We start from the raw sequence: 15,165 nt of genomic DNA, 5'->3' as shown, positions 1-15,165 counted from the left end.
GCCCTCTCCCAGTGTCCCAGGGAGGGCAGGAGAAAACCAGCAGGAGCAGAAATGCTGCCAGCACCGGTCTCCCCACAAACATCCCCTGCCTCCTCCCCAGTTCCACGGCTGACTCAGGTCTCCCCCCTCTGCCCACCCTGCGTGGGGGCTCCCAGGGGCAGCGCTGGAAAAGGCGATGTCTTGCCGAGCCCAGCATCGGGTATGGATTTTGTCAGAGTTCGAGCTTTACTCATCTCACGTTCCTCCTCCTGTCTCCACAAGCAGGGCCTGGCGCAGGTGGCTGGGGAGGGGGCACTCTGGGAAGGTGACGTGTTCGGCAGACGGTGACACAATGTGGCTCCCCCCGAGCCTGCCCGGCTGCTGCCAGCGGCACAGGCAGGGGAGAGCCGGGGCCCATCCCCAGGCCCCACTGCCGGAGCAGGACCGAGCCTTTGGGAACAGCCCCCCCCTTCCCTGCTTCACCCGCAGAAGCTTCCAGTTGTGGCTGAGTCACTCCCGCTGTAGCTCCTTCTCTCCTTGTTTTGGATGGAAGTTTTCCATGGAAACCCACGCTGGGTCGGGCCGCGGGCTGGGATAAACACGGCTGAATCACCGAAGGCCGTTTCTCCAAGAGCTGTCAGATGGCAACAACAGCGCGTGCGAGCAGCCAGGGGTGGCAAGCAGCTGCCCTGCCTTTTGTGGGGGGAGCAGAAGCACCTTTCCCTCAACCAGCCCCCCGGCACACCCCAAATTCTTGTGGTACCAGCATGGTACAGGTGCTCCTGGCAAAGCCGGTAATGAGTCGCAGGCTTCAGCCAGAAGCTGTTTTTTGAGGCCACGTGCTCTCCCGGGGATGCACAGAGAAATCCTGGCGGGGGGACCCCAATGGGGACCCTCGCTGCAGCGGGGACTCTGCAGGATGGTGGCTGCTGGAGGTCCCTGGGGAAGAGGCTTCCCACCCTCCTGGCTGTGTGCAGGGACACTTGCCAAAACGCTGGGAGTGAGGCTGAGGTAAGGCAGCATTTGTGCCGGGCCTGTGCCCTGCTGAGCACCATCCTGCCATAGAAATGGCATGTAACAGCTTGCCCATGGCATGCACCGTGTTCCTTCCCGGCACCACCACAATCTCCATGCTGAGGAGGAGCATGGGAGCCCGGTGGCCTCTGCCCCAAACTGACAGCTGGCTCTAGTCCGGTGGCTCGGAAATACCTTTGGAAGCCCAGTCTCGGTGTCAAGAAATCCAGGATATTTTTAAGGACTCTGGAAGAAAAACTAATTCCGGGGTTTCAGCAGGAGAGTCTTGGCCTTCAAAACAACAACAGTACAGCCGGAGCCTTCCCATGGCCGGAGCGTGGGGTCCGAGGAGCTGCAGTGCTGCCCATGGGACATGCCCTGAGGGTGCCTTGGAAGGGACCCAGATGTTGCTGTGGCCTGGAACTCGCTGCGCTGCTGTTACCACTGCCCACCCTGGGCACAAGCAAGGAGATTTTTCCAGGAGACAGAGGGTGGTTTTCGTGGCACAGCTGTGCCAGGCCGCAGTGCACTGTGCCAAATGCAGCTGCGGCTTCACCTGAGTGCTGACAAGGCTGCCCAAAAATCCCCTTTCTAGAGGTGTGTGGTGCACGGCCCATCGCCAGTGATGGCAAAAGCGGGAGGCAAAGGGGACCCACAGGAGATGGGGCAGTACATGGCAGAGACCTGGTGCCTGCAATATCCCCCTGCCTGTGCCTGCTCTGTCACACCATGGCCCCGCTGGCCCCTGGGGACTTTGCGGTGGCCATACCTGTATGGGTAAGACCAGATGCAGGACCCTGATGGGTGGATGCTCCTAACAGGGCTGCTCTGGGAAGGGGGAGCGTGGGCAGGAGGCCCTGCCTGGCACAGCCCCTGTTGGGGTTTAAGTGGCCCCAGTGAGTGCCCAGGGACACCCATGGGAGCCCCATGCCAGGGTTGCAGCACCCCCCGGGCTGCAGGTCCTTGTTTGGGGGCTGTGTTGCTGTCCTGCTGTGGCCACCCTCACCCTGCCTGGCTGGGCCTGTCCTTCCCAGTCCCTGCTGTCCCCTGCACCCATCTCCCCTCCGGGGACTCTGCAGTCGCTGTGCCCCTTCCAGCCCCACCACCACCTCCGGGTCCCCTTCGAGGGGCCCTGCCCGGCTGGCACCGGTCGCTGCCGGCTGCTGAGGGCCCGGTGCCCGGTGTCGGGGCAGGCCGGGCCGCTCTGACTTCGCCGCTCAGGAATCTCCTTGGCCGCGCCGGGCGGGTTGTGCAACCTGCGACCGCCCCCGGCTGCCGCCCGCCCCGGCCCGGGCCGCCCCGTCGGACCGCGCTCAGTCCCCGCCGCGCCAGCCCCGCCGCCGGGCCGTGCTCCGCTCCCGGGAGCGGCCCCTTATCCCCCTCCCCGCCGCAGCACCGCGCACACCGGTGGCGTGGGGGGGACGGGGGATGGAGACGGGACCGCGGCTGCCGACGCGCTCCGGGAGCTGCTTCCAGATGCGGCGGGACGAGCCCGGAGTGGGCAGCCCCGGAGCGGCCCCGCCAGGAGGGCAGGTGAGGGGCTGCGGGGCGGGAGGGCAGGATGGGGGCGTCAAGGGGGGGGTCCCCACCGTTCCCGCTGCCCGAGGAGGAGCCGCTCGGCGCCCGCCCCCCCGAACAGTAAGAGTTGATGTGCGGCGAGCTGCACCCTGCATGTGAGCTCCTACTGCCCCGGGAGGCGGGCCGCCCCCGACGGGACCCTCGGCGACCCCCGCCCGCCCCCTCCTCCGCCGCCTCCGGTGCCCCCGGCGGGTGGGGTGGGGGCCGGTACTGCCCGCGGTGCGAGTGCGCCGGGCCCGGCGACCATGGCTGTAGACTGTTACCCCCCCAGCGGCACAGTAACAATCTAAAGCCACGGTCGCCCGGGCGGCGTCGGGGGGAGGGGGACGGGATGGGGGGGGCAGCCGGTGCCTTGGCGACGGCGAGGAGGCGGCCCCGCCACCGCAGCGAGTGCGCCCGACCTCCCTCCCGCAGCGCGGGGGGGGGGCTGCCGGTGCTGGGAGGGGGGGTGTCGGTAGCATACTCCCTCCCCCCCGCCACCCCCCTCCCTCCCACGCGTGTGGACCCCCCCTACCTGGGCTGCAGCGGGAAGGGGGGGGGCGTCCGCCGTGGGGGGGCTCGGTGTCTGCGGGAGGGGAAAGAGAGAGCGGGTCAGGCGGGCACCGGGACAACCCCAACCACCCCCCACCCCGCCCCGCCACGCCGCCTCTCACCCCCCCGGCGGGGAGCGCTCAGCACCACGGACAGCTCCCGCGCCCCCCCAGCGCTGCGGCGGGGCCGGTGCCGGTGCCGGTGCCGGCGGTGGGTCATGCTTCAGTAGCCATGACTGTAGACTGTTACTGTCCTGTCCCTACGCAGCAGTAAGCAGTCTAGAGCCAAGGTGCCGACGCGCTGACTCGGGCTCTCCTCGACGGGGTCTCCGCGCTCTTCCGACGCCCCGGGAGCAGCACCGGGGTGAAGGCGATCGACCACCCCCCGGGCTGCGGGACTGGCAACACGCGGGGTGCGGGGGAACCCGAGGGTGGTGGTGAGGGGGTGCTGGGCACGGAGACACGGCGGGTTGGGGCTGGGGGGGGAGGGGGGGCCCCGTCGGGGATGTATCCAGAGAGGCTCGGAGCGGGAGACAGCGGGCGCCAGTGTCACCCGCAGAGTGGGGGGGCTGACGGACACACGGATGCGGTTCCTCACCTCTCCTCGTCCCCCCCGCAACCCCCGCAAGGTGCGTGGTCCGGGCCCCGCCGTGCGCCCCCCCGGGGCGGCTCCGCGCACAACGCCCGCCCCCGCGCACCGCCCCCGCCGGCGCCGCGCCCCGGCCCCGCCGCCCACGCCGCCCCCCCGCCGCCCGGCCCCACACGTGGGGCTGCGCCAGGCGGTATCGCACGGCCCCGACCCGCCGCGGAGCCCCGCCGCGGCCCCAGTCGCCCCGTCCGTGTCCATATCTCCCGCCCCCGGTGCGGACAGGTGCAGCGCCCGGTGCCACGGGGCTCCGCTGCCCCCTCCCGCCTCCGCACCGGGCTCCGTCGCTGCTTACCTGGGGGCCACCCCTGCCGGTGCCTTACCTCCTGCGGGCCCCGGCGCATCCCTGCCCGGGCCCGGGGCCCCGCGGCTCCCGGTGGGGAACGGCGCCGGTGTCGGTGCGCTGTCCGCAGCGCGCGGGGCTTTTATAGGATCGGGCTCGTAGTAACGGGGATCTCGGCTCATTCATAGAAAAGCATCAACCTACACAATGACGTGAGCGCTACGTCAGCGAGGAAATTTAGGGAACGGGAAGACGCTACTATTTATATCAGCGCGGGGGGAGGACAGCGGCCCGGAGTCGGGCAGGGGGTCCGGGCTGCACCGGGACCCCGGACCCCCCCGGGCCCCCATGGCGCCCCTGGGCCCCCCCTCCGTTCTCCCCCGGGCCCCGGCTCCTGGAATTGCGCAGAGAAGCAGCACCTGACACCCCACATGCCTCCTTCACTTGTCCCAAGACCCGGGGGCTGTGCACTCATCCAGGTACGAGCAGAGGGGCCCTTGACCCCGAGGGCTGCTGTGTGGGGCACCCGCTTTCCCAGCCCCTGGGTGCCTGCCTAGCATACCCACAAGGACCCAGGGCACCCATCACCCCCTGACCAACCCACTGGATCCAGTTCATGATTTTACTGTAGGGCTGATGATGTGGGGCTTTCTGGGACCCCCCAGTTATGGGAAGGAGTGCACAGGTCCCCAGGGGTGCCCACACGTGGGTACCAGCCTGGGTGTGCCACCTGCACCTCCCATCCATGATGAAGTCCTGGGCAGCAACTCCCACCTGCCCCCAGTAAGGATCCCCATCTGTCCAATGCCATGAGCGCCCATGGGCGCCAGCCCGGCGCCCTGCAGGAGGATGGGACAGCACAGAGTGGTGTGGGGGGTGAATTTAGAGTACTGGGGGGGGAAACAACACATTGCATCATCATTCTGCCCTTACTCCTCCGGCCTTACAGTGGGACCTGGCCCACACTCCCACCAGCGCTAGGTCCCCCAAAAACCAACAGTGCCCCATAGACAGGTTGTGACTTTGGGGCTGAATTATTTTGCCCTTCCCCAACACACAAGTACCACTTCCCTGCAAGACTGGCCTAGAGCTGTGTCTGGGAGGTGGGGGGGAAAGGACTTTGGGGGTATCCTCTCCCCCCCAACCCTTATGCATCCATCCATTCCCCCCCTGCACCCCATTCCTGCTGGAGCCTTCTGACCTCACTCTGTTCTGGCGAAGCATCATACCGGTCGCCACAGCAACAGCGGCGTTGTCATTGACAGCAGCATCCGTGCCCGCCAGCATCCGCCGCTGCGCAAGGCCGCACGCTGCTATGGGGGCCCCGTCCACAAGCCCCCCCCTGCACCTCATTCCTCACTTACACCCCCAAAAGCCTGCAGAGAGCTTCAAGGAATACACCCCCCCTCTAAAAAATAAACAGCACCAATATGTCCCCCATCCTCCATCAACTGCCTACTTTAGGGTGCCGCCATCCCCCAAAACTCAACCCACCCCGCGGATATGGGGAGAGGGTGTCCCTTTATTTCCCGTTCGGGGCTCTCCAGTTCAGGTGTGTTGAAGGTGGGGGGGGTTCGCTGCCGCAGCGCTCCCCACCGCAACCGTGACTCAGCCCCGGGATTAGTCAGCAACCGGGGCCGGCCCACCCGCAACCGGCTGCGCAGCTTCGCCGCCGCCCCCTCCGGGGCCGCTCCGCCCCCCCCTCCCGCCCCGGTCCCCCCGACGCGCACCTCTGGTGCGCGTCGGGGGGACCGGGGCGGGAGGGGGGAGCGAGCGGCCCCCAAGTGGGATATACTGGGGGGGGGGGGAGGGGGGGGTCGCATCCCCGCTCGTGGCCCTTTGCTGCCATCTCGTGGGCGGCTGCAGCCGTCGCGGGGGGCTGTTGTGGGTGGAGAAGGGGGTGGTCACCCGTGGGGCTTGGTGGATGAGGAGGTGTTGCCACGTGAAATTGGGGGGGTCCCATCGTGCTCACGAAGCGTCAGCTGAAAGGGAAGTGGTCCCATCGCCTCAGTAGGTATCACTCGGAAAGGGGCTTCTCTTTCCCCGCCTTCCCTCCCTTGTTTCAGCATCACTCCACAAGAAAGGGGTCCCATCGCCCCACCAAACATCACCTGAAAGGGATGGGGACCTGTCACATCACCAAGCGTCACCCCACAAGGATAGGCTCTTCACCTGCCTGAGTGTCACCCTACTACTCTCCCCATCGCTCCACCAAGACTCACTCCACAAGAAAGGGGTCCCGTTGTCCCATGAAAAATCACCTCACAGGGATGGGTGTCTTCATTTGACTGATAATTGCTGCACAAGGAAGGGGTCCCACTGCCCTGTGAAGCATCGCCTGAAAAGGAAGGGGTCCCATCACCCCACCAAGTGTCACCCCACAAGAAAGTGGTCCCCTTGCTCCATTTTGATGTCACTTAGCAGGGATGGGTGCTCTTGTTTGACTTGAGTGTCACTTCACAAGGAAAGGGTCCTACTGCCCCAGAAAGCATCGCATACAGAGAAGGGATCTCATTACCTCTCTCCGCAAGTATCACCCCACTGGAAGTGTTCCTCACCTAACCTGAGCATTGTCCCACAAGGAACGAGTCCCCCTGCCCCATGAAACACCACTTTGCAGGGATGGGTGCCCTAGTCTGGTTAAGCCTCACCCCACAGGGTGCCCTTGGGGCAAAGGAGGAGAATGGTGTCCTGGGCAGCTTAGGAGAGACGTTGCCAGCAAGTGGAGGGAGGGGACCCTGCTCTGCTCTGCTCTGGGGAGGTTACTCCTGGAGTGCTGGGTCCAGTGCTGTGTCTCCCAGTACAAGAGAGATGTGGAATATACTGGAGAGTTCAGTGAAGACCCCTGAGAAGATTAAAGGATTGGAGCATCTTTTTTATGAGGAGAGGCTGACAGAGCTGGGACTGTTCAGCCTGGGGAAGGCTCAGGGGACTTATCAAAGCATGTATGTACCTGGAGGGAGGGTGCAGAGGACAGAGCCAGGCTTAGCTTGGTGTCCAGGGGCAGCCGGCACAGACTAAACCACACAGCTCCTCTCCAGCCATTGGGAAACACCTTTCCAGTGTGAGGGAAGTTATGGCACAGGCTGCCCAGGGAGGTGGTGGAGTCTTCATCCTTGGACATACCCCAAAGCCACCTGGGCATGGTCCTGGGAAACCAGCTCTGGGTGGCCCTGCTTTGAGCAGAGGGTTGGCTGGTGGCCTCCTGAGGACCCTCCCGGCCTCAGCCACTGTGTGATTCTGTCCCTCACACACCTGAGCATCCCTCAACAAGAAAGGGTCCCACTGCCCTGTGAAATATCACCTTGCAGGGATAGGTGCCCTGTCTGACCAAACATTGCCCTGCAAGAAAGGCTCCCCCCAGCCTCTAGCATGACCCCACAAAGAAGGGGTCCCGTTGCTTCATCAAACATCACTCCACAGAGAAAAGCCCCCCCCCCCACCATCATCCTCATCATCAACCCACAAGGAAGGGGTCCCCTTGCCCCCCAAGACAGCACATCAGCCATGGGCTGTGCTGGAGGGAGCTGTCACCCCAGTCTGGCCACTACAGGGGCTGTGGTATGGCAGGGGGGCTCTGCCCTTCCCACACCTCACAGTGATCTTCTCATGTTGGGGGGCACTGTGCACCCCAGGAGCAACCAGCAGGGTCCTGTGGCTGTCCCCAGCCTCTCTTTGCAGCAGGCAGGGCTTAGCAGAGCCATCCCCACCGCCCTGTGTGGCTCCAGGAGCTGGCCAGGAGGTGGGCAGCACTGATCCATGCCCAGCCGGGTGCAGCTCAGCGCTGTCATGAGTTTCACGGCCTCAGCCCAGCACAGGCAGACGGGACGTGCATCCCTCTGCAAGCGCAGGGGCCGTGGTGGTGGGGCACGGGGGACTGCCGTACCCCGGCACCACAGGGAAAATGAAGTGCGAGCTGCCAGCGGGGGCTGCAGGCTCCTGGCGGTGCCGGATGCGGCCCGGCTGGCCAACGCGCCGTAATCGAAGACATGTGTGTGGGCTTTGGGGAGAGGCTGCGCTGGGAAACAGGGCCCTGTGGAGACCGGGGGGCTGTATCCTGTCCAAAAGCCCAGGTCCCACATGAAGCCAGGCATGCGAACGCGATCCAAACCACAGCTGGATTTGAACCGAATCTCCCAGCATCTGGGCTAATTTGCTGCAACTTTGATTGATCGTGGGGAGGGGGCACAGGCGGGAGACACTCCAGCTCAGACCTCCCAACAGAGCCAATGACTTAACCAGAGCTGGTTCCAATCTGCTCAGCACATTGAGGCGAAAATGCCCTTTTCCCTGCGCGCTCCCCTTTGCCGGCGCTGGCGCTGCCTGCGGCCCCGCAGCCTGGCTGTCCCCATCCCTTGGGGCTGAGCATGTGCCACAGGTCCCCGGGGAACTGCAGGCAGGATTTGGGCTCTCTGGGTGCAGGATGCAGACGCAGAAACCACATCAGCCCTTCTGGGGCTCACCTTAGCATCCCTCCAGAAGGTAGAGCAGGGCAGGAGGGGGGATATCAATGAATCCAACCCCCCTCTACCTGTCCCAGCACCCTGGGGGCATCGACTCATCCCTCTGAGAGGCTGAGAATGGGAGAGGAGCTGCCAAAGAGGGTGGAAAAGGTGAAGGTTTTTCCATTCCGCTCCCTCGGTCGCTGCCCCAAGGGCTCGGCGTCACTCAGCAGGTAGCTGGGGCAGCCCGGGGTCCCGGCCGGCCCCGGGGGAGGCAGCTGTCTGGGAGCCGCTCGCTGCCGTGATTTATACAGCACAGCCCCATAAATTACCAGGACGGAGCCCGCGGGAGCCATCGCTCACAGCGACGTCCAGAGCTCGCTGCCAGAACCTGAAACACTTCCAGCCGTTAATTGAAGAGGGAGAAAAAAAAAAATATAAGGGGGGATGGAAATTAGCGCCCGGGGAGTTGGGATTAAACCACGGCTCTGTAATGAGGAGTCGCCTGTGTCCGGCTCTCAGGATCCTGATGCTCCCTGTGGGCACAAGCCCAGGACGGGGAGTGGGGAGGAGGATTTCTGAGCCGGTGCTTGGCATGTGCCCACTGCAGAATCCCCACTGGCAGTATCACCCTGTCCTGGTCCCCATGGGGGTGTCCCCATAGTGAGCTGGGGCACCCTGGATCCAAAGGGAATCTGAGGAGGAGTTTCAGTTGAGTGATGCTGAGCTGGGATGGTCAAGACAACCAGTGACACGCACCATCCCTGCCAGCACCCAAATTCAGGGCTGGCCAAAAACCTGCCCAGGGGCTGGGGACGGTGGTTGGGACAGCACTGTGGGGGTCCCACAGTGGTGACAAGTGCTCAGAGACCCCCACAGTGCTGTCCTAGTCACTGTCCCCAGCCCCTGGACCCCACACTGGCTCCCGCTCATCAAGGGATCAGGGTTATGGGGTGAAAATCCACGAGCAGCCGGGTGTCCCCAGCTGGGAGGGATGGTCAACACCTGGGGTGCCCTGCTCAGGTTGGGGATGCCATTGAGTTCTCCCCCGGAATTGCGGCTGGCCCGGAGGTGCCCATCGCGACACTTTGCTGTACAAGGAGGTTGTGCAAGAGGCCGTGAGAAATGAGAAGTGAAAGTGCAAAGTGAGAGGCGGCTCTCCCCGCGCCAAGGGAGGGTCCCCAGGCTGCACCCCTGGCCCTGCAGCCTCTTTGGGGGCAGCTGGAGGGCTGAAGCGAGCGGAAACGCGGCGCTGTGTCCCCCTCACCTCCTCCTCCTCCCAAACCACCGCAAGCCCCTGGCCCACCCCGAGCCGCTGCTGCCGCACATCTGGGCGCCAGCGCTGTGTGTCCCCCTCGCCTCGCCTTTCTGCCCTCCCTCACCGGCAACAAATTAGGGCCGGCTGCGTCCCCCCCCAAAAAAAACCCAACCTTTCTACCTTTCTCCACATCACCTGCACTCATTTGGGTCCCCCCTAAGCACCGACAGCACCCACTCCACTGCCCCCACCCACTGGGTGTTGCTATCCCCACCCCCCCTTGTATGAGCACCTATCCCTCGGGTGGGGCAGCAAACACAGCAGGGACCCCCCCAACTTTTATCCTCCCCCACCGCCCGCCCCGTCGGGTCCTACCGCGCACCTGCGCAGGGAGGAGCCGCCTCCGGTAACCGGGGGGGGGCGTGGAGCGCACCGGAGCCGCTAGATGGCGCCCAGCGAACGGTACCGACGGGGGGGACAACAGCTTCTGCCCGGAGCCACCGAGGGGGGCCCGGAGCCCTCCGGGGCTCCGGGCCCCCCTCGGTGGCTCCGGGCAAAGGTTGATGTCCCAAGGATGGAGACCCTCGAGGGGACGGCGGGGTCGGGGCGTGAGGAGACCAGGAGGGGGGAAACGGAGTTCGGAGAAGGAGGAGGAGACCGGGATGGGGAGGGAGGGAGGGAGGGGAGAGAAGAGGGGCGGGGGGGGCCCGGCTTGTCGGTGCCCCGCCCGGGGATGGGAGGAGGAAAACCTCCCGCCGTCCCTTTAACAGCCAGCGGCGCTGCTCGGAGTTCAGGCCGGGGTCAGGGGGAGTTCGCAGCCCGGGTTTCACCTCCGAGCTGGCGGCGTCGGGAACCCCGAGGAACCGCTGCTGCTTCTTCCATCACCTTCTCCTCTTCCTCCTCCTCTTCTTCCTCCTCCCGTTCCGTAGGACCGGCCGGGAGCGCGGGGTATGGAGGAGCAGCAGCAGCAAAGGAGGAGGAGGGTGGAGGGGAACAGCAACCGGCGGCGGCCCCCCCGGGGCTGAGCCATGAGAGTTCACCGAGACCTCGGCTGGCTGGCGGAGGCCACCGGGCGCCCAGGTAAAGGGGAGAGGGGAACCCCCCCAAAAAAATTTAAAAATAGGGAAAAGAAAACCAAAACCCCCAAAAAGCAGCTCCGCGGGCGCTTGGCTTTACCCACCTGGGCGGGGGGGACCGGCACCGGAGCGGAGGCGGGGAGGGGAGGTCCCGCTCCCCCCCACCCCCCGGCTGTCCCCCCGCTTACCTCGCAGAGGGGGGGAGAGGAAACGGGGGCGGGGGGCACCCGGGGGAGCACGGGCGGCCGTGTCCCGGGACCGGGGCGCATAAGAGCCGGGGCAGCGGCGCTGCGCAGGTAACGGCGGGCGGCGGCCCCGGGGGGGCGGGCGGACGAGCGGGGGGTACCGGCCCGGTTTCCACCGCCCCTCTTTTCCTCCGGCAGGTGGGCGCGGGGGTGCCGGGGCGCTGGCGGGGCCGGGGCGCGGCGCTGGCGGCGGCGGCGGGTGATGTCACTTTCTCCAAAAGCCTCCGGGGGTTTTCACCCCCCTCCCGCCCCCCCGGCCCGCCGAGAAGCGAGCCCCCATATAAGTGGTGGCACCGGCCAGGCGGCCGCGCAGAGCGGCCGGGACGCGGCAGCGTACGGGGCTGGGGGCTGAGCCCCGACCCCCCCACCACGCATGGGCTGAGCTCCCCGACGTGAGGGTCGAGCCCCCCACGCGTGGGCCGAGCGGCCGGGGCCGTTTGCGGCGCTGACAGGGCGGTGTGTTGCAGGGCGGCGGGCGAGGAGCGGGATGCTGGACGCCATGGAGGTGCCGAGCCACTCGCGGCAGCTGCTGCTGCAGCTGAACACGCAGCGCACCAAGGGCTTCCTGTGCGACGTGATCATCGTGGTGCAGAACGCGCTCTTCCGCGCACACAAGAACATCCTGGCGGCCAGCAGCGCCTACCTCAAGTCGCTGGTGGTGCATGACAACCTGCTCAACCTGGACCACGAGATGGTGAGCCCCGGCATCTTTCGGCTCATCCTCGACTTCATCTACACTGGCCGCCTGGCCGAGTGTGAGCCGGGCGGCGAGCAGAGCCTGGGCGCTGTGCTGGCCGCCGCCAGCTACCTCCAGATCCCCGGCTTGGTGGCCCTTTGCAAGAAGAAGCTGAAACGTAGTGGCAAGTACTGCCACCTGCGCGGGGGCTACGCGCCCTACAAACTGGGACGGGGACTGCGTGCCACCACGCCGGTCATCCAGGCCTGCTACTCGGGGACGCCGCGGCCCGTGGACCTGCCACCCGTGGAGCCAGTGGCACCGCTCAACACACAATGCGGGGAGCTGTACGCCTCAGCCGCGCAGGGAGCCCCGCTGCACCCCCATGGGCTGTGCCCCCCTGAACGCCACTGCTCACCGCCCTGCGGCCTCGACCTCTCCAAGAAGAGCCCCACCGGCCCCTCCGCCCAACTCCTGCCCACCGACCGCCTGCTGCCCGGCGAGCCCCGCGAGCCCTCGCTGCCCCCGCGGCACGACAGCCCCCCGGTCAGCGCTGGCCTCTTGGCCAGTCACGCTGCCGCCTACAAGGACTCCCCGCCGGGCGGCGAGCCGGGGGGGCACCCCCATGCCCCCGACCCCTTCCGCAGCACACCGCCCTGCGCCGAGCCCCCGCTGCCCCGCGCTGACGGACGCGAGCTGATGTACCGCTGGATGAAGCATGAGCCCCTGGGCCCCTACCTGGATGAGGGGGAGGCGGAGAAGGAGCTGGAGCGGGAGGAAAAGGCCGAGTCGCCGCCTGCGGCACCGCAGCCCCGCTACCCCAGCGTGGAGAGCAACGACCTGGAGCCTGATAACAGCACGAGCGAGGAGACGGGCAGCAGTGAGGGTCCCTCGCCTGGTGATGCATTGGACCGCTACTGCAATCACCTGGGCTACGAGCCGGAGAGCCTGGGCGACAACCTGTACGTCTGCATCCCCTGCGGCAAGGGCTTCCCCAGCTCTGAGCAGCTCAACGCCCATGTGGAGGCCCACAACGAAGAGGAGCTCTATCACAAGGCTGCGGCCGAGCAGGCTGTGCCCTTCCTGGACAAGGGTGGCCCGGGGCTGGGTGACATCCTGCGGCCCTACCGCTGCTCCTCCTGCGACAAGTCCTACAAGGACCCAGCCACGCTGCGGCAGCATGAGAAGACGCACTGGTTGACGCGCCCCTACCCCTGCACCATCTGCGGCAAGAAGTTCACGCAACGCGGCACCATGACCCGCCACATGCGCAGCCACCTCGGCCTCAAGCCCTTCGCCTGCGACGCCTGTGGGATGCGTTTCACCCGCCAGTACCGCCTGACCGAGCACATGCGCATCCACTCGGGCGAGAAGCCCTACGAGTGCCAGGTGTGCGGCGGGAAGTTCGCTCAGCAGCGCAACCTCATCAGCCACATGAAGATGCATGCGGCCGGCCCCGATGGCAAAGCCAAGCTGGACTTCCCCGACAGCGTCTACGCCATGGCCCGCCTCACTGCCGACCAGCTGGGGCTCAAGCAGGAGAAGGCGGCCGAGCTGCTCTCCCACACCTCGCACTTCCTCAGCGACCCCAAGGCCATGGAGAGCCTCTACCCACTGGCCAAGTTCACGGCCGAGCACCTGGGGCTGAGCCAGGACAAGGCGGCCGAGGTGCTGGTGCAGGCTCCACACCTCCATGCCGAGGCCGCCCGGACCATAGAGCGATACTCGCCCCCCTAGCGCCGGCCTGGCCGGGGGGTGTGGGGGCCGCTGGACTCCCCTCGCTGCCCCGTGTGGAGCTGGGGGGGGCGAGAGGCGGTGGGTGCTCGCCCCCCAGCGCTGCTGATGGCCCTGGAGAACTCGCTCGTAGCGGAAGGTCCCATGAGAGCTGCCCCGGGACGGCTGGACGACACATCCCGTGACGAGCACCCCGGCCTGTCCAGGAGAAGCCGACAATTCAGGGACTGACCTCGCGGCGTGGTCCCCTCTCACTGCGGGGGGCTGCTGGGCCCCCAGCACCGGGCTGGGAGCGAAGCACAAGCTGTGAGGCCGGGCTGCGCCCCGAGGCTTTGGAGGACATGAGCCCGCTCCTTACCTCAGGGCTGACCCCGGGCGGGGGGACGCCCTCGGCACTGCCAGCATCGCCACGGCCCCACGCTGGGACCCGCCGGTGCTCGGCTCTGCCGCGACGGGACCGGACTGTGCCGCCCCGACTGCCGAGGGCCCGTGAGTATGTTCGTCCGCCATGCCCGGAGCGACGGCTCCAAGCTGCCGTCCAAGCGGGAGCGGTGAGCGCGGCCATGCCGGGTTGGGGGGGTGGGTGCTCCGGCCAAACACCCTCCCGGGGCCATGCTGGGAGCTCAGGACAGACTGACAGAGGGGGCCGGGAGGGTCTGAGCAGCAGGCGCAGGGCAAGGGGACGGCGGTTGGGTCCGGGCTGGGGAATCACGATGCTCCTCGCCCGGGAGCAAGCACTGACCCCAGGGCTGAACCCCGTGGCTCGGCCCCTGGCACCTCGTACTTTTGGGAGCTGGGGCAGGGCCTGTCACAGACTGAGCCCCTGGGCCCTGCTCCAGCAGGCACCTCACCATCAGGGATGCCTGGGAGGGGCCTGGGGGGACCCCAAGTACCCGGTGGCTTCACCCTCAGGCAGCCACTCGCCTTGACGATTTTTATTTTAATTTTTATTTTTTTTTGCCAAAGATGCCCGTCCCCAGCGCGGCCAGGCCGGGCCGGGGCGGTCGTGACAAAGACAAAGCAGTCAGGTTTGTCAGCTACAAGGGGTGGGCAGGGGCTGCGGGAGAGGGGTCAGAGCTGAGGGCGACACGGGGCTGTCCCAGGCTGGGCTGTGGTGACCCAGGGCCAAACCCCACTCTGGGGCATCCCCTGCCACCACTGTCCCCCCCTCTCCTGCTTTCTGCTTGGTGTGGTGAACCTCCCCTGGCCTGGACCCCCCCAGCCCGTGCCCTGACCCCTCCACCTGGGGCTAATGTGAAGCTTCTCCCTTCCCGCGCCCCCTCCTCTCCTTTGCACATGAGGCCCTGGGGTGGCCACCAGCAGTGACTGTCCCCAGCCTCGCAGCCACCGTGCCTTAGCCTGAGCTGGGGGAGTCCCCCTCGCCCCCCTGGGCACCCCAGGGCTGGCAGGGTCCCTCTGGAGCTGCCGTGGGGCAAGCGGCAGCGGCAGCACCCAAAGCACAGCTGGCAGTGCCCAACAGGGCCACCGGCCCCCCTGTATCACGTCCGATTTGTACACGGGCTCCTCGCCCTTTATTTTTTTCTATAGTCGAAACCGAACGAGCAATAAAGTGACATTAACACATGTGGCTCCATATCCTTCTCTGGGTGGGTCGGGGCGGTCGGAGGGGAGCTGGGGGGCTTTGCTGTGCAACTGGTTTGCCTGGAGCCCCCCCAGCTCAGGGGGAAGCAGCAGCTGCAGGTG

At 66.4% G+C, this 15,165-nt stretch overlaps 1 protein-coding gene across 1 annotated transcript; it reads left to right on the top strand.

The window, feature by feature from the left end:
* The first annotated feature begins 10,462 nt into the window (after positions 1 to 10,462).
* HIC1 (HIC ZBTB transcriptional repressor 1) lies at positions 10,463 to 15,045 on the top strand. The gene is made up of 2 exons (XM_065036969.1): positions 10,463 to 10,810; positions 11,519 to 15,045. The coding sequence occupies exons 1-2, from the start codon at positions 10,759 to 10,761 to the stop codon at positions 13,462 to 13,464; spliced, it is 1,998 nt and encodes a 665-aa protein (XP_064893041.1). The 5' UTR covers positions 10,463 to 10,758; the 3' UTR covers positions 13,465 to 15,045.
* The last annotated feature ends 120 nt before the right edge of the window (positions 15,046 to 15,165 follow it).

This window comes from Columba livia, chromosome 20, assembly GCF_036013475.1.
Source record: "Columba livia isolate bColLiv1 breed racing homer chromosome 20, bColLiv1.pat.W.v2, whole genome shotgun sequence".
Taxonomy (NCBI): Eukaryota; Metazoa; Chordata; class Aves; order Columbiformes; family Columbidae; genus Columba; species Columba livia.
Note: the sequence above shows the minus strand (reverse complement) of the source record. Positions and strands in the feature narration are given on the sequence as shown.